This window comes from Balaenoptera ricei, chromosome 8, assembly GCF_028023285.1.
Source record: "Balaenoptera ricei isolate mBalRic1 chromosome 8, mBalRic1.hap2, whole genome shotgun sequence".
Lineage (NCBI taxonomy): Eukaryota > Metazoa > Chordata > Mammalia > Artiodactyla > Balaenopteridae > Balaenoptera > Balaenoptera ricei.
In genome coordinates this window covers 110,832,402-110,853,308 of record NC_082646.1, presented here as the reverse complement: position 1 = coordinate 110,853,308, position 20,907 = coordinate 110,832,402, and the positions used below count along the sequence as shown (strand labels likewise).

Below are 20,907 nucleotides of genomic sequence, written 5' to 3'. Positions count from 1 at the left end.
CATCAGCCAGCTTCTGCCGGCGCCCACATCCCTCTTCTCCATCCCAGGTGGGCTTCAGGGACGTGTGACAGGTGCTGCCACACAGGGGCCCCAGCTCGGTTTCACACTCTGTCCCCACCTTAAAGCCTTAATGATTTTTGAACAGGGCCCTGAATTTTAATTTTGTACCCAGCCTGCAACATCTGTAGGTGGTCCTGGGTGTGGACCCATCGGACTTGCCGTGTGGCCGGTGAGCGTTCATCTTTGAGGCCGAGGTCCCAGCCAGCCTCCCTCTGATAACCAGGCACCGTCAAGGTTGTGCTAAGAGGGAATGCTGTCCAGGTCCTGACTTGACAAGACCCTGGAGACCCGAAGGAGGAATGGGATCAAGGCCCGAGAACGCCATGCCCCTCCTGAGCCCTGGCCGTGAGCCTGGCACCTGCTAAGCGCCGTTCCTGCGGGCTTCAGTCCCTGTGGGGACGCCGTGGGACAGCTGGCCCCGGGCAGGCCTGGGTACCAGCCTGCGGACATCGCTGGACACTCTGGGCCCCTAAGAGGATGGAGAAATGGTTCTCCCGGACCTCGTCCCGGGAGACGGGTGGTTGGGTTGGAAGGAACACACCCACAAGCTGCCTGGAGTTGGGGACCCACCACGCCGGGCTCACCCCGAAAGTGAGGGGGAGTTTCTGCTCAGGATACTAGTCCGGCTCAGGGCAGGGCTTTTGTTCTGCTGAGTCTGGGGCTCAAGCCCAGGGGGTGTGACTGGACAGGATGGGGAGCTGCGCGATGCCCAGCGGCCTTCCTCCTCCGCCCTGCCCAGCACTCAGGCTCTCTCCTACTAATACTGAAAAATACAATACGGGCCATTAGCTGTGTGGGCAGGAGCCTGCACCTGGCCTGGACCAGCTCTGGGGCTATGACAATCCCATCTTCATAGATGAGGAAGCGAGCCCAGAGAGGGGAAGTCACTTGCTCAGGGCCACACAGCAGAGTGGGGATTGAGCCCTGGGCTCTGTCTGTCAAGCCCGTGCCCTGCACTGCTCTCAGTTGATGCCCAGAGGCCACAGGAGGGCTCCCTGCTGAGACCAGGGGGCGTGGCCCAGGTCCTTGATGGGTTATTCCTGCCCTCTGTGCCCCCGGCCCAGTCCTTTAGCCTCAGACTCAGTTTCTCCTTCTGGAAGGTGAGAATGGAGGCCAGAATTAGGCCCTGCCAACTCTGCCCTGCCCTGCCCTGCCCTTCTCCCTGCTAACTCAGACAAGATACTGAGCTATTGTTAGAAACCGGGCAGGAGTCTGATTCCCAAGGGTTAGGTGGCTATCGAGGAGGGGGTCGAATCGGGTGGTTGTTTTTGGCTTTTAAAAAAATTTCTGGATGCACAGAATCGTGGCTGGGCCACAGCCATCGGTGTTGGAGAAACACTTGCTGAGAGGCTGTGAGGGACCCTCCTCTGCTAGCACCGCGGGCATTCAGCTCAATTCTCTTCTCACAGTTTCTCTTACCAAAGACTTATTAAAAGATTGTGCACATGCTGTATGTGCCAGGCACGGTGTCAGGCATGGGAGAGGGAAAGATGGACCAGCTGCTGCCTCGAAGCATCTGGGGGAGTGCGTGTGTGAGCATGCGTGTGTGTGCCTGTGTGCACGCGTATGTGGGGCGGGGACAAGCACACAGAGGCCGTAGGGCACCATGGACTCGGGAGCGAACCAGCTCTGGATTTGAATCTCAGCTCTACCGCTTGTGAGCTGTGTGGCCTTGGGCAGGTTGCTCCAACTCCTTGGGCCTCAGTTTCCCCATCTATAGAATGGGGATGCTGAGAATAGAGAACCCATTTTTCTTTTTTAAAAGGCCATGGCATTTTATTCAAGTATATTGGGTTTTTTTTTTTTTTTTTTGGCTGCGCTGCGCAGCACATGGGATCTTAGTTCCCCGACCAGGGATTGAATCCAGGCTCTCGGCAGTGAAAGAGCGCAGCCTTAACCACTGGACCACCAGGGAATTCCCTGAGAACCTGTGTTACTGGGTTGTTAGGAGGATTAAACAGGGGAATGCACGTGAAGCCCTCGGAACGGCCCTGGGACTCAATCTCCTGTTCACCATCATTATTGTGGGAATAATGGAGCACCGGCAGCTGCTGTGACTTTAAAAGGAGGCGGAGGAGCCGCCTCGAGGGGGTCCATCTCTTGTCCCTCCCTGAGCTTCCTCTCTTCTGGGGGCCTCTCCTGAAGGGCAGAGGGGCAGGACACCCCACCCGTGCAGGACCCCAGCCCCTCTCAGGGAACCTGTGGATGGAAGGCCCCCTCCACCATTGTCAGGGTGCCGCCTGGGGCCCTGAGGATGGGAGGGGCCGGGGCGGGGCCGGGGCCCACGTCTCTGCCTGCCTGTGAGCCCCACGGCTGCCCAGCCCTCCTCCCTGCCAGCTTAAACAACGTCAACCAGTCAAAAAGCCTGTTTCTGCTGGTTTTAAACCCTCAGCCTCTCCCTTCACTGCCTTCAGCCAAAATAAAGACAAGCCATGGGTGGGCCTGCTCTTTGGGGGCAAATAGAGGGGCAGGGGCAGCAGGGCAGCATCGTGCGGGGCGCAGGGGGTGCAGGGGGCACTGGCTATCCTACAAACTGGCTTGCGCCAGATTCCAAGCGGAATGCACACTTCCTGCTTTGTTCAAGGCACCAAGTGAGCAGAGGCCGAGGTCAGACGGGGCTCCAGAATTCCCAGTAAACGCTGTTTGCATCCCTGGCTGTGTGACAGCGCTGGCCTGGCCTGGCCTGGCCTGGGGATGTCGGCGTCCTTGTCAGGGAGCCCGCGCCTGCCTGGGCAGAGCATCCTGGACGAGGCCACCAGCGCAGCTTCCCTTCCAGGACCGGCAGGAAGGCAGATGGAGAAGTCTCCGTGGGGGGCCCTCACCCTCCACTCACAGCGTCTCTCTGGCTTTGGAGTTCAGTCCCCTCCGCGCCTGGGCTACTTTTTGATCTCTGCCTTCGTCAAACCCAAGCACAGTGAACTCGTGTCATTAGCAAACAAAGGGACAAGCTTTCTCCTGCCTGTGCCCAAAATAACCCTGGAGGGACATAAGCCAGATTCCTTTAACGTTCTGATTCCGGGTGGGTGGAATATTTTAGGTGTTATTCATGTATTCACACATCACTTGCACAAAGTTACTGGATGTGGCCTTTCTGCACCGCTGAGTCCTAAGGAGTCAGTTTCTCCACCAAGTAAAAGACTCCTTCATTGGCTCTTTTCTGATCAGAACCACGGATGGATTGTCTAAACCACAGCTCTGCTTCAGAGACACTGGGCTGAGCTGTAAGAAACGTAAACTGCGCTGATATACCGGGACTGTCCCCGACAGACCGCCAGCTCCCAGGAGGCAGGGCCAGGGGCGTCCACTTTTCTATCCAGTGTTTTGTCCATCGGCACAGTGTTCCCTAATGGAAGTTAGGCCTGAAATCCTGAACTCATAACACAATCAGTTATCCCTGGGTCGGTATTAGCAAGTCTAGGAAACCACTAGAAAAGAGGGGAGATGGTGTCCTCAAGCTCCCGCTGCTTGACTCACGTTCTGGCTGCCATTCTGGGAGAACCACACCCGGCACGACGCCGGGCTGTCGCTGGGGTCCTGGCCTCCTTCCAAGAGCCCCCCACGCCTGGCCCACCCCTTGGTGAATAGTAGCAGGACTATCAGCCCTGCGTTCAGAGACCGGGGCCTGTTGCACCAGGTCAGCCCTCATGACGGTCCTGTTGTTGCAACATTTCCCAAAGCCGTGGGGACAGGGGATGCGGCACGGACAAGGGCCTGGCTGGCTGAGTGCACTGCCCCGAGGTCTCCAAATGGTCATCCGTCTCATTTCCTGACCGCACAGGGAAGCAGTCAATTTTCTTGTCACATAATGACCAAGAACTAAATGGGAAAAAAAGCTTCAAAGAACGAAAAGGAGTTGGATATTTATTTTATGTCTTCCTCTCGATAATAAAGCGTCTCCGAGGGCGATCGTGCCTGCAAAGGCCGCCCATGCGCTCAGACGGCTATTACACCCTTTGGACTGGGCAGCTCTCTTTCTGACAGCGCCTGGCCTGGCCTGTGACGTCCCCGGGGGGACTGAGCGGGCGCACGGCGGGGCAGGGGTTGGGGTGCGGGGCCCGAGCCCCAGGGAGTTCTGCTCCTGCAGTAATAGGAACGCGGCTCCTTAGTAAGATAAGGATGTGTTCGGAGGGAGGGGCTGCCCGCCTACCTGGGGATGTTCTCATCGACGGTGGCCCATCCGTAGAGGAAGACGATGATCCCGACCACGGAGGCGGGGATGAGCATCTGGGTGTAGACGCCCAGCCAGGCGAAGTACAGGCCAATCTTCTCCCCAAAATACTTCCTGCAGCGCAGGGCAAAGCCAAACAGAGACACATTCTCAATCCACATCAGGGGGAAAAAATTACACCGTACCCGCTCCCCACCAGCGAGGAATAGCTCATGGGGGGCCCCTGATTCTCTCAACCAAAGAAGCAGAGACTGGGGGCCCCTGAGCCAGGCTGTCAGGTTTGGGGTACTCTCTGCTTTCCCTATGCCAGCACTTCTCTGCTGTGCCCCGAAGGTGGGAGCATTTCCACTTGTGATGCCCACGCTGAAGGGCATGATGTTGCCCGGAGGCTGTCAGCTCTGTTCCAGCCCTGCTCAGCCTAAGGACAGGAATAAACTCCGGCCCCGAGGCACCAAGAGAACCGATCACTCTGCATATTAAGCGTTTCTGGCTCCTTGATGGGCTGAGTTCTGGTCTACGTGTCCCCCAACAGCACACCCATTGCCTGATCTGTTCGCCCCTTCCTGGCCCGGGATGGAGGTCCCCTCAGGAGAGGACGCATTGCCCAGAGGGGCAGTTCTTACAAATTCCCAGGCAGCTCTTTTCTTCCTTTCAACACAGAAAGAAATCACGCCAGATGCCTGGCTGGGTCAGGCTGGACTGTGGATTTAGGGAGAGACAGTGAATATGACAGATAAGAGCCCGTCCTGCAGTGAATTTGAATAAACTGCTTATCTAAGGCTCCGCCAGGCTCTCGTCCTGCCGGGAGACCTTGGCTTTCCTGCACAAGCTCTTCGAGTTCAAGCAGGCCCCCATGCACTGCACACTTATCACAGTCGAAATGCACAGGGACATCTATCCGACCAGGCCTGCTCCCAGCGTCCCCTCTCACCTGACCAGGTCGATGGGCTGGTACTTGTAGAAGACCCCGTAACTCGCCCACTCTTCGTACAGGAGCTGGGAGAGAGGAAGTGGTGAAGGGCTGGGGAAAATGTAACGCTCCCAGGTTGCTCCCCAGAACACAGGGCTGCTGGGCCCCCGCTGAACTGAGGTGTCCGCTCACAGCTACGTCATTCATTCATTCAACAAACACGTGCAGAGGGTCAGCCCTGTGCTGGGTACTGTGGTGGTCGCCGGGTTCTGAGATGAGCACAGCAGACACAGCCCTGAGCCCTGGAGCTCCCGTTCTGGTCAGGGAGACGGACATGAAAAAACGGGTCAAAACCTTCAGCTCTGGTAAGGGCCTTGAAGAAGCCGCGGGTGGTGGCGGGCTTTCCGACGAGGAATAGGCTTACGTTTTTAGGCGACGGTGGGGATGGGAAAGAAACTTCTGGCATCATTATAGAGTCCTCATTGCTCACAGTTTGATCTGGAATTGATCTCAAATGGCCCGCCACTGTCAGACAGCTCACTTTCTTTGTAAAAAGACAGACCCACCAGGCTTTGCAGCAGAGAAATACCAGTGGTACGATTTTTAAAAGTCTCACGGGATGCACAGAGAGCCCGATGTGTGTCTCCTGAGCTGGGCTGTCTGATTAACACAGCTTCGTGAAATAAATGAAATCTACACACCCCATCGTGCCCCAGGCTTTGGGCAGGATGGCAATGAGCTTGGCGACTGGAAGCCTTGTATGAACGCATGGGTATAGGGTGTCCTCGGGAAGACGCTGGGTTAGGACTGCTGGTTTTAATAAAGAAATCCCATGCATGTGGGTAATTAATGCTTTACCAACCTTAACTCAAAGCCTACGGTGACACTGCTGGCTGGAGGGGAGCTGGGCCCCAGCTGGGAACCCAGGGCCTCGGCTGCCCATCTCTGCTGGCAGGAAGCAGGCGTGGGCACGCCCGTGAGAACTCACCATGGGCCCCAGGTCTCTCCTGTACACTGAAGCTTGGCTCGCATCCTTTTTCCTTTTCTTAATATTTAGACTTAAAAACTTGGGGGTCTCCTATATACAGATTCTGCTGTGGCCCCCGAACACAGCCTTTTATATCATCGCCCCAAATACTCTACACTATGGACTGAATGTGTCCCCCCAGATTCATAGGTTGAAGCCTTAGCCCCCAACGTGACTGTATTTGGAGGCTGCGTCTTTCCGGAAGTAATTAAGGTTAAACGAGGTCATGAGAGCAGGGTTTTGACCTGACAGGACTGGTGTCCTTATAAGAAGAGGAGGAGACACCAGAGCTTTCTCTTTTCACGTGCACACACGGAGGAAAGGCCGTGTGAGGACACAGTGAGAAGACGGCTGTCCGCAAGCCAGGAAGAGAGCCCGCACCAGAACCCAACCCTGCCAGCACCTTGATCTGGGACTTCCAGCTTCCAGAACTGTGAGACATAAATGTCTTCTGTTTAAGTCTGGTATTTTGTCACAGAAGCCTGAGCTAATATTACATTCTCCCCCACTGACTTGGAAGATCCAGAGCTGATGGGATGGATTTCTATGCACAAAGATGCCTTCAATTGAGTCTCTGAAAATTAAAAATGTGTAAGAGGCTCACGGGGACGGGGCCAGCTTCCACAGACCAGAGAGTCAGGGGTCCCTGGAAATGACCTTCTAGCAAACTTTTCCATTTCCTCTCTCCTTCTGCAGCTCTGAAAATAATACTCAGGAGAACACAAGTGCTGTGTTTCATCCAAAGTCAGCACACAGGGACAAAATAAGCAGGGAGGAAAAAACAGGGAGGAAAATAACATAGAAAAGCTAAATGCATTCTTAATAAATTATGAGCGAACCTTGCTGTCAAAATCCTGGGTTTCGCCGGCTCTGATCTTTATTAAGGGTAGCTTTCTTTAGATTTTAAGTCTCTCTGTAAGTGGCGCAAGCAGGATGTGTTCAGCATGATTCCAAGTTCTGAAAGACTTAATGGCAAGTCTGGCTGCTGGTGCGGAAGCCTCTGTAGCTTCTGGGTAAGGAACTGGGATGCCCAGGGCCGCCCCCCATCTCAGAGGAGAAGGGGTCCAGGAATTGGAGCCGTGGTGCCCTGCTAGGACGGTGGCTCTGCTGGGTCTGGAGTGGGTATCCAGGGCAGATTCCCTCCCCTCTGAGCTCCATCACCTCCTTGATGCTGAAGGAGTCGGTCCTTCCTCCCAGGTCACGGAGTGGACCCAGATGGGCTCATGCTTTGTGAAGTGAAGTGCTGGGCGCTTGTTGTGTGTCATCTGTCTGATTACGCAGAAAAGGAGGAACAGCCTACAGTTTTACTCTCTAAAGGAGGGGTCTGAGCCAGCAAACTCTGTTGAGATCGCACAGCACCTCTGGAAAAACAAAGCAGCCGTCACCAGTCACCGACCCTGGCAGCTTCCTCCCCTCAGCTGAAATTTACACCATAGACCAGCATCCTGGGGAGGGAGGGAGTGGGGAGGGATGAGGGGAGAGACCCTGGGATGGAAAGAGAGGGAGTGGAGATTGCCGCGGGGGAGGGGAGGCTCAGAAAGATCCTCCGGAAGGCTTGCCCTCATCATGCTGGTCACCCTGTTCCCGGGCCCACTGGGACTGGCCACAGCAGGCCGGCCACCGTCCCCTGAGAGATGTGGCAGATGGGGGCACACTCCAGCTTTCTCCATAAACCACTTTACCTCGGTGGACTTTTCTCCCTGCCAAGAAGAGAACATCAATCACCCTGTAGCTGTCAGCGTAAGGAAATCAAGCATCAGATTTCCTGGCTATGGTTGGCAGAACTCTGGGGGCCCCTCAGTCTGTGAGCAGGTGGGAGGTGTCGGGGGCCCCTGGGGCAGGTCAGCTGGGCACCGGTGGCTCTGGTCACGGTGACGCTGGAGCCTTCCAGCACCTGGACCTCAGAGGGATCCTGGCTCCCTCCACCGGCATCTCTCCTGCCCAGACCTCCCACCTGGGCCCATGTGGCTGGGCAGGTCCATCACAGCACTGACGCTGTCCTTAATTACTGTGTGTGTACTCAACCCTTGCTGTCTCCCCTTAGGATGGAGGCACCAGGTTTGTCTGGTCTGTGTCATCCCCAGCTTCTCAAACAGGGCAGATAACAGGTTTCCAGTAAGTAATTGTTGAATGAATGAATGAATGAATGATGGGCCAGGGCCCCGTGGCTCTCAGTGCAGTACAGGAATGAGACCAGCTCAATCCACACCTGGAGTAACCCTCCCGCCCCCCAATCCTGGAGGAAGGAGCGCTTGGCCCCAAAGCCCCGAGTGTTTGTGGCCCAAAGATCAGGCCAATAGTTATGGCCTTGCTCAGCCCTGGCCCAGGCCTGCCTCTGCTGAAATATCCCTACTGTGCCCCTGCTCTGCCAGCTCAGCACAGGACCAGGGCCTTGGCTTGGCTACGTCCCCCCTTCTGTCCTCGGGCACTTGGGGCTCCTGCCACTGAAGGGATGCCACAGATTTTGTCATTGTGAAAGCAAAATACTCAGAACCAGATCACTTTAGATGGAGCGACCAAGGGAGAATGAGTTCTCTGAGTTAGGACACAAACACGTTATCTGGCGCATTTCCCCTTCCTCCCTTCCTTCTTTCCTTCCTTCCATCCACCCACCACTACTCACCATCCATCCATCCATCCACCCGTCCACCTATCTGTCAGTCCATCTGTCCACCCATCCACCCACCCATCCATCCATCCACTCATCCAATACTCCCTGATCATGGACCAGGCTTTGTATTCATTGCTGGGACATAACATTAAGTGAGGAGAGGGGGGTGGAAAGTGGACCGCATTCCAGGCAGAGAGCTTTTGGGTCTGGATGAACCTGGAGCTGTCTTCTGGGCCAGCACACAATAGTGCCCAGTAAGTAGTTCCTGAGTAATAACTGAATGAGACAGTCTTGGCACTGACGTGACCATCAGCCGAGTCGTCTTTAGATTAGAAAGGCGGCAGTGCGGCTGGAGCATGGGGAAGAGGGTGGGAGATTAGGGCGGAGGGGCCTGGGACCTGGAGGCTAAATGGCCAGAAGAGGGTCTCTGTGGAGGAAGGGCATCAGGCAGTGGCAGAGGGCTGCAGAGGGACGAAGGGGGCTGGGCTCTGAGGCCAGGTTTGGTGCAGGGCAGGCCCGTGGACGGGATGGAGGAGATCTGCAAGTCACGGGCTCTCAGACGAATGCCAGATGTTACACTAAAAATAACCAAATATGTAATTTTTGTGCTAAATCAGATAGCATCTTCAGCTGGATTCCCGGGCGGGTGGGCAGGCGAGTTGTATCAAGTACCGGAGGCTTAAAAACACATATGGGGGGCTGGAGGGAGGTGGGAACAGAAAGCATTCCACACGCAGAGTCTCCTGGGCCTTGCAATTTGGGACAAGGCCTCCATTGTGAGGTTCTCAGGGAAACATCCCCACCTAGCACCTTGGAAGGATCCGTTCTTGGGGAGCAAGAGATGGGACAAAGGGGGCTGAAAGGAACGCAGAGCCCAGGGAGGGCTGCTCCCTGAGGTGAGGGAGGGCAGGGCTTGTTGGGGAGCTGCGAGGGGCTCATGTGGAGGCAGGGAGGCTGGGATCCGGGTGTGGGCATGCGAGGGAAGGAGAACTGGCTGTGGTGGTGCGGATGTGGGGTGGGTGCAGGAGCAGAGCTTCCTGAGAGCCTGGGTGGGTGGAATTAGGGAGAACCATTGAAGAATAAAGGATCTCTAGGCATTTCCCAAAGTGTGTCCCATGGGACACCGGCTCCATAACTTTCCCATTAAAAAGGGTTCCAGGTCAAGTAAGTTTGAGAAACACTGGCTTGACCACCATCCATCGTGTTCCCCGTGTGCTGCTGGGGGCTGGGGCACTCCAGGCGGCTGGCCCCGTGGCTCCCAAACTTATTTTCCCGGAAGCAGGCAGGCTTAGGCCAAATGTCAGCAAAGAGCCCTGGAGGTTCTGACCGATCCAGTGAGACACGGGTTTGAAGCTGGCCAGGTCAGTGCAGGAAGGAAGGACAGAGGAAGTGCAGGTTAGTGCAGGAAGGAAGGGCAGGCGGGGGGCACGTCCCTTCCCTTCACACTCTCGGACAACCTGCCAAGGATGCTTTTGAGAATCAGAGAGGAAAACAGTCCAACGAGGTGAGTTCACCAACCTTCTCGTTCAGATGTGGGGCTGCAGTGCCGTGACCCCTGAGCCCCTGTCCCCCGCTGGCCCCCAGACCCCCAGACCCCGAGGAGCGGTCTCCCGGCTCTGTAGCACCTACCTTCCGGTCGTTGAACTCCACGTTCTCCCCTTCATAGTCTCCCTGTAAAGAGAGAAAGGTGTCTTACTGTCCTGTAACCTTTCCAGACATACACTCCGGCTGCCCCCACTACGCAGGTGAGCTAGTCCCAGGACAGAACTTCACACAGTGCAGAAGGGCGCCCAGGCCCCCTCCTCCTAGGATAAAAAGTGTCCCGGGAAAGCCCGAAGTGCCTTCCCCTCAACACAGAGACAACGTCCAGGATGGGAACATGGTCAGGTCCTTGGAACTGGTGACACAGAGGAAAGGGGGCTTCAGGGGCTGGAGGGATTGTCAACAGGATGAACATGCATCCCACTCTGCCAGGAGGGTCCTGGCGTCTCATGCCAGGCCCCACTAGGGTGGTGCCCCCTTCCCTCTCAAGTGTCCCAGAAGGGACCATGAGTTAGATGATCCCAGTGCCTACAGATCGGTGAGCCCAATGTTCCCATTCTACAGATGGGAACACGGAGGCTCAGAGGAGCAAACTGACTTTCCTGGCAGAGACAGCAAAATCCGGTCAGACCTGGGACTTGGATCCAAGTCTCCAAATCCAATGGAAGAGAAGGAGTGTCTAAAGGTCGAAAGCTAGCCCAGTATTCCAACGGGTGACACTGATGACTAGACGCCTGGCCAACCGGTCCTGAGGGCTGCCGGGCAGATAAAGCTCTGAGGGCTCTGGGAGGTCTGCCTGGTGCCCTCTCCTCTCACCAGCTCCTTCCGTGACCCCCCGTTCCGGCCCCGTCAGCCCCCTCCAGGCGGGGAGAACTTGAGCACCAGGTGGGCAACCGATGCCTGTGGTCTTTGAATGAAGATGTTCTGGGAGCAGTTTAACCAAATTCCCCCCCGGGTCTTCAGGGGTCCTCCCCACCCAACCCAACCTATCCCCTTCCCAGAGTTTTCCCTCTTGTCTAAGACGGCCCCATGATTCCAGCAGCACCTCATTTCTGTAGAGGTCAGTTAGCCGGTGACCTTGAAGGGGGCAGATGCCAACCAGGAAGGAAGCCAAAAAGCCACCCAGCAGCGGCTGAAACGCCAAGTCCTTCTCCGGATTCGAATGCTAGTTATGGAGTAGAAGGCTCTTCCTCTATGTGCAGTCCTAACAGGCTGCTGTCTGGTTGGCAATGACCCCGGCCCCTGGCCTGGCAGATGCTCTTGTTGAATGAATGAATGAGTGAGTGAATGCAGCAAGCAAGGCCCTGGAGAGGGTGGGATGCTCTGGGCCATGCACTGAGATGTGACCTAGGACAGCTCAGGGGTGAGAGGCAGATGGTGAGAAGCGTACACGCGCGGGAGGGGCCTGCTGCCTGCCAGAGGCCGAGGTGCAGCCTAGCAGCAGCCGGCATCCTCTGTTTAAGGCATGGGGTCCACAGGGCTAGCTTCAGAAGGATTTATCTCCCCAAATATTTGAACATCAGCTTTGGTACTTAACGGGGTGTGTGTCCATCAGCTGTACGGAAAATTCATGGATGTAAAAAATCTCATATTCCCTCGAGATGACCGAGATCCATCATCCCGCTGGAAAGAACCCTGGAAGCAGAGCCAGAGGATCTGGGCTCCACTCCTTGGCTGTGTGCCCGTGGGCAAGTTGCTTGAGCAGCTGCAGCCTCAGTTTCCCCATCTGTAAAGTGGGAACAGACCCCACGTGGCGGGCTTCCCTACTGCTGTGTAAGGGACAAAGATGATGGTGTGCAAGGAGTTTCTAACATGAGGATCTTGGAGATGCTTTCTGGGGGCTCAGTGGAAGTCTTGTACTCGTCGGTTTAAACTGCTGCGAGAATCGATTCCTAAGACAAATGCGGCAGCGAAGCCTGAGAAGAGGGGTGCCTCGGCCTCCAGGGGAGGACGCAGTGGTGGTGCAGCCAGGGGTGGAGTAGCCTGCTGTCAACCAGGGCTGGCCTCTGGCCCCAGCTCCTCCACGGGGGCTGTGTGAACTTGGGCGAGTCACTAAAGCTCTCTGAGCCTCCGTGTTTGCACCAGATTAAATGAGATAAAGCTCCTACTAGACACAGTTCTTTGCACACAGTAGGTGCTCAGAAATGTTGATCTTTCCCCTTTCCCTTTCAAGACTTAAAAGGCTGAATCAAACAGGCAGGGAGGCCCTGAAACGTTTCGGCTTCTGTCCCTGACGTCTTGGCAGGAGTGACAGCTCAAAGGTCAAGTGGGGCTGAGCAAACCTGAGTGGCACAGACGGGACGGCTGAGCGAGGCGCCTCTAGGGAGAAGCCAGGAGCGCCAGCGGGGACCTGCGGGGTCTGAGTCCTCCCTCGAAACATTCATCCCGCAACAGGTCAATCACCAAGACAACTCGACTTAACCCCACACTGCATTTATTGAGCACCTACTAGGTGCAGAGGCTTTCATGAGATGCATGCATAATGAACGGTGGCCAAACAGTGTTGTCTTTGTGGGACAGGGAGCGTGGAGGTCCAGAGAGGAAGGAAGACTCAACCGTGCTGGGGAGGTGGGGAAAGGAAGGTTCCATGGGGATGTTTTGTTTGCCCTGGGGAGGGGTTGTCCAGGCAGAGGAGGAGGGAAGAGCGCCACAGGCAGAGGGAACAGCATGAACGGAGGCGCAGAGGTGGGAAAACGGGATCAGTTGAGCCCAAATCCTCACAGTGAGTGACGGGGGACGGCGGCAGGTCGGCTGAGCATCTTTCCCTCTGAGTCAACAGTCTGGGTGGACAGCCCTTTGCTGTCCAGCCCCACCCCCCGTTCGTCCAATGTCTTACTGAAAGCCCTTCTGTTTCTGAATTCCTGCTAACACCCTCTGCAGCCCTGGCAACTGGACAGGGCAGGTATTATTTCTGACTTGCAGATGGGGGCACTGGGGCTCAGAGAGGACAGGGGCTGCCTCTGCTCAAGGTCACAGAGGAGTGAGCGGCCAGGACTAGAATCTGGGTCCCCCGGGCCCCCATGCCTGTCCTCTCTCTCTCCTAGCCTTTGCAGTAACACACATTTGGAAAGTTCCAGAGATCCTCTGTCCAGAGTTCCCACACTGCTCAGGCCCCATGGCCCATCCCCAGTGCCCTGTTGAACTCTAGTCCTTGTTTCCATAGAGACAATAAGAAGAGAATCTTCTCTCTCTCTATCCCAAGCCAAGACAACGCGGCCGTGGCCACAGGCTATATTTGTCAGGGGGATACCAGTGGGATTTGGAGATTCGGCTCAGGAAACTGGCCACTTGCTCTGCAGAAATAGATACATAACAGAGCTCTCTGGTCATTCTGCCAGAGCCCGGGCGGGGCGGGGTAGGGGAGACTGAGCCAGGGAAAGTTCTTGCGGACCAGCTGGCTGTGAGGTTCAGATATGGCCGTGCAGAGTTTCTGCTACAAGTGCCCCTGTCTTGGTGGAATGATTCAGTAAGAAAAGATGGCTCTGTGTGTAATTCTGGTCCCCACCTGGGGAACCAGGAAGGGCCGTGAGTGGCTGACATTTACAGGAGCGCCAAAGCAGGAAGCCCCGACCACAGGATAAGGAGATCTCCCTGGGGGGTGTGGCCCTTGGGGTTTGGAGAATCGAATGACGCGCAGAGATGAACTATGTTTGTCAAGGTTACTTACATCGTGCAGTGGGTAGGCTGCCGAGTAAACGCCATTGGCCAGCAGGCTCGTGATGCCTTGAAAACAAAGGCAGAGAGAGGATTACGGACCAGGCCCGTCTCCGACGGCTCCGTGTTCAATCAGAGTGGTCCCAGGGCTGTCTCAATCACCGAGAATTTTCTCAAAGCGAGCCACACCTGGTTGCACAGAGCCCGACCACCTTTCTGGGGTTTCCTCCCCGGGTTCGACTAGGAGATGATAAAAACATGCTCTATTGGCAGAATTAGGAAGACACAGAGGAAACCCCAAGAGGAAGTTACATCTGGGAGGAAGGAGGTACCCCCAAACCTGCGATTCACCAGCTACCCCCGCCTGCTGGAGGGCAAACCTGCAGGTGAGGAAGGGGGATTGTAAGTGGTTAGAAAAGCTGAATCATGAGAAAAATATGGATGGAAAAATTGATGGTGTCAGAAAACACACATACAATTTGGAATTAGATTTTAGGTTGATTGGAAAAGCCAAAGAGGAGGCCTGCGTGCCCCACGCAGGGGCAGAGCACTTACCGTATTTACCACATTTTCGCCTTTTACTTAAAAGGGCAGAGTCCTTCTTTCTTCCCTCTCCTTGCCCTGTTTACACATCCGGCTATTAGTTACATGCAAAAGGGCCCGAAAGGGTCAAAGCTGCATTTGGGGAGCAAAACACTCACGCTCACAGTCTAGCACTCCTGGGGGCAGGGGAACGATGGCTGGGCCCCTTGTTTGCTGCCTGAAGCCCTGCGCTGGGAGCAGGATAAAAATAACCACACCTGCACCTCCTAGAATCCAGAGGTGTGGGCTTGGGCACCCAGCCCCAGAAGACAGCGTCGTGAGGGGGTAAGGCAGAGCCCGGCCACGCATGGGTCTGGGGCTTCCCAGAGATCTGATCTTGCTTTGCACACATCCTTGGGGGCCAGTACTGCCCAGGAGTTTCCACGAAGCCCTTTGCTGGTCACAGAACCCTCTGCCTGGATGAAGAGGCTTTCTAGGTGGGAAGGGGGTCAGATTTTTCATTGGCCTGGCCGGCCCACTCTTGACTACTCTGCTGTGACACTGGTGGGAAAGGCACTCCCTGAAATCCACTTAAAAATAGACCATCTCCTCAGCTAGTGATCTGGAATGGTCAGGGCACCTAGGGACACTTAGAAATCCAAACCGGAGCCAGGTGGGAGCACGTGGCCAAAGCCCCATGAATGGAAAGTTCAGCTGCAGTAAAAAATGAACAAGGGGCCGGATTCAGGTTCACTGGCTTCTCACCGTCCCTAGAATGCTCTCAACACCGTGCTGCCACAGGGGCTCCCTCTATCCGGAAGCTTCACCCCTCCAATGTCACCTCATCAGAAAGACCTCTGATCACCGGTTCAACATCCCACATCACTGGTTCTACATCCCCCATCAGAAAGACCTCTGATCACTGGTTCTATATCCCCCATCACTGGTTCTACATCCCCCATCAGAAAGACCTCTGATCACTGGTTCTACATCCCCCATCACTACATCCCCCTCAACCTGCAAGATTATGTTCTGGTTTACCTGGTCATCTCTCCTGTGTTCGTCCTCCAGAATGGAAACTCCCTGAGGGTAGGGACCTTCCTGGCACAGAGGCTGGTGGGTGACTGAACCCATCAATGAATCTGGAGGTCAGGAGGGCTCTCAGACAAGGCCAGTGTGAAATGGGGTGCAGAGAAGGCCCCTCCATCTCTCTGCTTCGTCACCGGCACTGGGAACCAGTGCTGCCAGGGAACTGGCCAGAACACACAGCATGGCCCGGGGTGGGGATCAGCTCTAGCTGAGAAGCGCCAGACCCTGGACTCTCTGCAAACCTTCACAGCAACCACACGAGTCTCCACCAGAAGGGCCCCTACAGGGACGCTAAAGGGAGACTGAGTTCTGAGATGCGTCGCTGGGACTAGACCCACGCTTCTCCCCACCTCTGGTGGCCGGGGCCATGTTGCTCCCTCGGGGACGGTTTTCCTGGCCTCCTCTTGACTCCTGAGTGTCCATCCCCCGCCATGACTTAGTACACGGGCTTAGAGAGTTCAGGCCCAGAGGGCGGGCCCGTGCCTGACCGCTGGGCCACCCTGGGCAGCCTGTCTGACCCTGGAGGTGTCGTCTCCCCCCCCCCCCCCCCCACATCCTGGGCCTGCCCCAGACTTCGGCTGCGAGCACCTGAGTCCTCTCCTGCTCTTGCCTTCCTTCCCTCGCAGGAAGCCAATAGGCAGGGCATCTCTCCCGATACAGAGGCTCTTACCAGCCCTGCCCTGCGCCCTCGAACCACAGGCTCAGAGCTTCAGATGCTTCCAGAGCATGAAGGATTGTGCTGTGAGCTCCGCTCTCAGCGGGGCACAAAGCAGCTCAACAGGAAGGGGGGAAAGACTGGGGAAAGGCATCACTTTGCCCTGAAACGTTTTGCTTTAGCAAACTCAGCCTGCGGCGGTGGGCAAGGGACCTGCATGGTGGTGGGGGTGGGGGTGGTTCCCTCTGCACGCTTTAATCGAGAAGGTTTTGCACCTGTGGTTGAGGTGTTCTGTAAACCGGTATCCTAGGATCCCAGCGGGGACGGTTTTGTGGCAGGTTCCGCCTAAGGGCACACGTCGAGGGGCACCCCTTCCAGCAAGGCCACGGCCCGGGGTGGGGCACCTTCTAGACTGTGTGCGTGTCTGGCTGCTGCATCAGGCTGCTGCCCCGGCTGGAACCCTAACTACCTCCCCCTGGACTGTAAAGGTCAAGAGAGGGTCAGGGCCCCTTGGTCACCCTCCAGTTTCCAGCAGCCAGGATTTACCGCCTCTGCATTGAGAGGCTCCACAGGCCACCACAGATGCCTCAAGCCAGAGAGGAGGATCCTTCGGTGCTTAAAAGGGCTGTAAAACCGCCCCTTGGTCCCGGAACGGCCCTCCTGCCTGAGACTGTTACACCAGGCTTAAATCAAAACCCTCTAAAAAACCCCAGCCCAGCCACCCGCCTCCCACGGAGAAGATGGGGAGGCAAGATTACACAGCGAGATGAGTGCTGAGCTCAAGCCCCAAGCACGCCCTTACCCATGCTGTACTTGGCTTTGGTACACGTTGTTCTCTTCAGGATTTCGTAGACCTGTTGTGGAGACAAGGGGGGACCAGAGCTACTCCATCACGGGTCACCGGGAAGGGAGGTGGTGACTGTTACCAGCGCCAGCCTCCTGCGTCCCCCAAAGATGGGGTCAGGACTTGCGTTCTTGGGGACAAGGTCACCTCGAAAGGCCCACACCGTGCTTGGGCTCAGGAGTACGGGGGTCCTGTGCACTCTGGTGGTGGATTTCCACCCCTTTTGGCTGAGAGGTGAGTTGGAATTCAGAGGCGTGAGGACTCCGCTGATAGGATCACTCTCGGGTGTGGCCCTGAATGTTTTAGAAACCTGTGCCCCTTTTACGAACAAAACATTTCACTTCGCTGCCTCAGGAGTCCCGGCTTGGGGGTCTGCCTGCCTGGGTCTGCGTCCTTGTAGCCGTGTGGTCTTGGGCTATCTACCTCGTGCCCCGTGCCTCAGTTTCCCCATCTGCAAAATGGGGTGAAAAGAATCAGCCCTGTGCCATAGACGCGTGGGTCAGAGCACTCTAACCCCCCGAGACCCCCTCGAGGTCCCACCCTCCAGTGCCCCCCAGGCCCTGGGCCAGCTGACCTTCTCTCCTCCTCTCCGTCCGCCCAGCCCTGTCCCAGCAACCCGGCCTCCTGGCTGCCCCCCCTCACTTGCCAACCCTCTCCTGAGGCCACAGGGCCTTCACCCTGGCTGTTACTTTTGCCAGAAGCGCTTCTCCCCCTGAGAGCTAAATGGCTACAGAGCCACCTTAACAAACAGGTCATCGAGCAGACACCATCCCTGTTGCTCTGCCTTCTAACTTTGCTCTTTCTTTTTTTTTTTTTTTGGCCGCGCCACTCGGCTTGAGGGATCTCAGTTCCCCGACCAGGGATGAACATGGGCCCTGTAGGTGAAAGAGAGGAGGGCCCAGTCCTAACCACTGGACCACCAGGGAGTTCCCCAACGCTGCTCTCTTGTTCCGGATTACTCACCCCTGCCATGTGCCTGTTGCCTCCCTCACCTCCCGCCCATCTTGGGCAGACACCAGGTGCTCAGTAACGGACTGATGAATGAATTAATGACCCAGTTAGCTGGCTCTCTCCCCGGCACCTCTTGAATCTAATCGGTGGCCTCATCCTGATCTTGCTGATTCTCCCATAACCACCTCCTCCCTTCCATGTGCAGCCACAGCCCCCCTTCACAACCACCCCTGTGATCCCACATCCACCCTCCATCTGCCCTTCCACGACTGGCCACTGGCAGTGATCTTTCTAGGACCTTGCTCTACAACCATCTATGGCTCCCTAGTGCCTACAGGCTGAAAATCCAAGTCCTAAGACCAGCACCTCAGGGCCTTCCCCATTGTTCCTTGCTGATCCCGACTCCTACCCGCCTGCACACTGGGCTGCTCCGATATGCTAGGAGCACAGGGAAGGAGACAGGAGGGACTGTTATATCTTTGTCTAGAAGGACGTTGGGTCTCAAGACCACAGGGTCCAACTAACCAAGGGCAAAGTTTTGAGTCACCAAAGAGTTTCTCTGGAGCATTGGTGTTTTACAAACAGGCCTTCAGGGTCTCTGGGAGAGAGTGCCCCCCACCCCAGAGGTAATCAGAGTCATGGATCATTCAGCTAACACTTACTGGCTTGGACAGAATTGCCTTCTGTGACTTGGGGATCACGGTCTGAGCTCAATTTTAAAGTGGATTCTCCACGAGAGGGGGCCTAGAGCTTCCATTCACATATGCCCCCCAACCCCAGGCCACCACCCTGACAGCAAGAGTGAATTTACGGGGACTTCCCTGGCGGTCCAGTGGTTAGGACTCTGCACTTCCACTGCCAGGGGCCCGGGTTCGATCCCTGGTCGGGGAACTAAGATCCCGCAAGTCACATGGTGTGGCCAAAAAAATAAAATAAAATAAAATAAAACAATAAAGTAAAAAAAGAAAAAAAAAAAAAGAATGAATTTACGAATCTGTACCCTGCCCTGTGCTTCCAGGAGCATCCTGGTGGCTCCAGATAATGTAAAAACTGGGGTGCACATACGTATGGAAACACAGCACGTGCCTCAGTTCCCCCAGCTGGCCATTCCAATTCTCTCCCATCCCAACATGACAGAGAAAAAGTGAAACCGTTCAGGTTCAACTGCGTCTGGTTCTCCCGAGGGGTCGGTGTCCGAGAGGGAGAACTTACCTCTCCTGGACCACATGTCAGCCCCGAGCTACACTGGCTGCTGACATTTTTGCACAAACGAGTTCCTCATTGTTTATTATAATGAGATTTAATTGCTAATTTCATCAGTAACATGGTCAATAATAAAAACCACAGCAGCGGCTGTGTTCCCAGCACTGCATCCAGGGTACCCTTGGTGTGCGCGCACGGCTGCCCTTTGAGCAGGACGCCACCTTGTCCCGTTTGCCAGTTGCTAGGCTGGGAGGGGACACAGGGTTGATGGGAACGGGCTCTGTCTGTCCAGGCAGTGGCCTGAGCCCCCCACGCCAAGGCGGCCTACACCACTCACTGTCCTGTGCCCGGGTGCCTGCCAGTCTCAGGACGAGGCTGTGAGGGGCAGTTATCTGCTCAAGGTCAAGCAGCCGCCTCCTCCCAGCCCTGCCCCTCTCCTCGCCAGGCTGGGCTTTCTGGGCCAGGAAGAGAGAGAAGCAGCAGCTTGGCTGTGAGGTTAATACTTGTTTAGATAGAAGTTGGGTCCTGAGCCGCGCACAGCCCAGCTTGGCTGGCGGACAACTTGGCGGCCGATGGATAAACATTAAGCCAATACCTGGCGTAGGGCAAGGCGGCCTGGTCAGATTTCAAACCACAGTTTGCTCGTCTGGCAAAGCTCTGGAAATCTACCCAAACCCTCGCCCCTTTGCCTACACCACCCCATCACTCCTGCCAGGCCTGCCTGCTCACAAACCTCCAGAGAGACAGGGACGTACTGATTCCACTAAGGGCAAGTGGCAAGGAGGCTGGAGAGGCGTGCTGGGAACTGCAAAGATGCGGGAACATTTTGAGATAACCCAGCTGGTCTGGAATCCCTCTGCTTCTTCCCTGTTGCCCCACCCCGGCCATCCCCCGGGTCCCTCGAAGCCCGCTGGTTTTATTATTCTAATGATTTCTGTTACAGACAACTAGAGCCCCTTCCACCCAGAGGAGCTTGGCTGAAATGAAATTATCATCCCGTTTCCCCGGGGCCACCTTGCTGGGGAGCTACGGATTCCCACGAGTGAGCGATACTTACTATCGTGCTCCGGGTTTTGCTGTCGAAAAAGGAATCCTTGTCAGACAGGTCAAATCTGTTGAAATTTTGGGAACAAAAAGAGACACAGCTCACTGGAATCAGCGCTCCCGGTTTCCGAGGCCTTGGGGGGCCACGCTACCCCCATGAGCGGTGACCGTGAAATTGACAAAGCTCTGTCCGCACGCCGGGTGTGACCCGACCCTGGGCATTTGGAAGAGTCTATTCATCCCCTCACACCTCGGGGAGGCGGGGAGGCTGGGAGACCCCCGTGGGTGGGAAGTGACCCCAGGGGCAACTGAGGTCAGACCTCCCTCGCCAAGGATCCCTTTTCCTTCCAATGATACTCTCGGGGGCAGATTTTAGTCTCTGCTGCAGCATTCCTGGGGTGATCCCACCATCGGACACTTTACTATTTAAGGCAGTCTCCCTATAATTTCCAAATGGTTTCCGTCCGGAGGTCTTGGGCCACACAGAGATTTCCTAAGGCTTCCTGAGGGCAGAGGGTTGCCTCTGGAACACATTACCCGATTCCCAACACACTCAGGGTAGAGCCGGGGAGGGCGACTCAGGGTTGGGGGTGGCCCAGAGCCTGGAGGTGAGCCAAGCCTGGCAAG

General features: G+C 56.0%; 1 protein-coding gene across 8 annotated transcripts in view; it reads right to left on the bottom strand.

Moving 5' to 3' along the window:
• The window catches only part of ANO1 (anoctamin 1), a 163,463-nt gene that overhangs the window by 44,312 nt on the left and 98,244 nt on the right, over positions 1 to 20,907 (bottom strand). For 6 of the 8 annotated variants that reach the window (XM_059932260.1, XM_059932261.1, XM_059932263.1 and 3 more), the window contains exons 6-12: positions 20,294 to 20,348; positions 17,041 to 17,092; positions 14,528 to 14,593; positions 13,986 to 14,041; positions 10,406 to 10,447; positions 5,160 to 5,224; positions 4,208 to 4,342 (exon numbers count right to left, since the gene is read on the bottom strand). In XM_059932260.1, the coding sequence (XP_059788243.1) occupies positions 4,208 to 4,342; positions 5,160 to 5,224; positions 10,406 to 10,447; positions 13,986 to 14,041; positions 14,528 to 14,593; positions 17,041 to 17,092; positions 20,294 to 20,348 (471 nt within the window). The remainder of the gene's footprint in view (positions 1 to 4,207; positions 4,343 to 5,159; positions 5,225 to 10,405; positions 10,448 to 13,985; positions 14,042 to 14,527; positions 14,594 to 17,040; positions 17,093 to 20,293; positions 20,349 to 20,907) is intronic. The other 2 variants (XM_059932262.1, XM_059932265.1) reach the window with 1 other exon arrangement.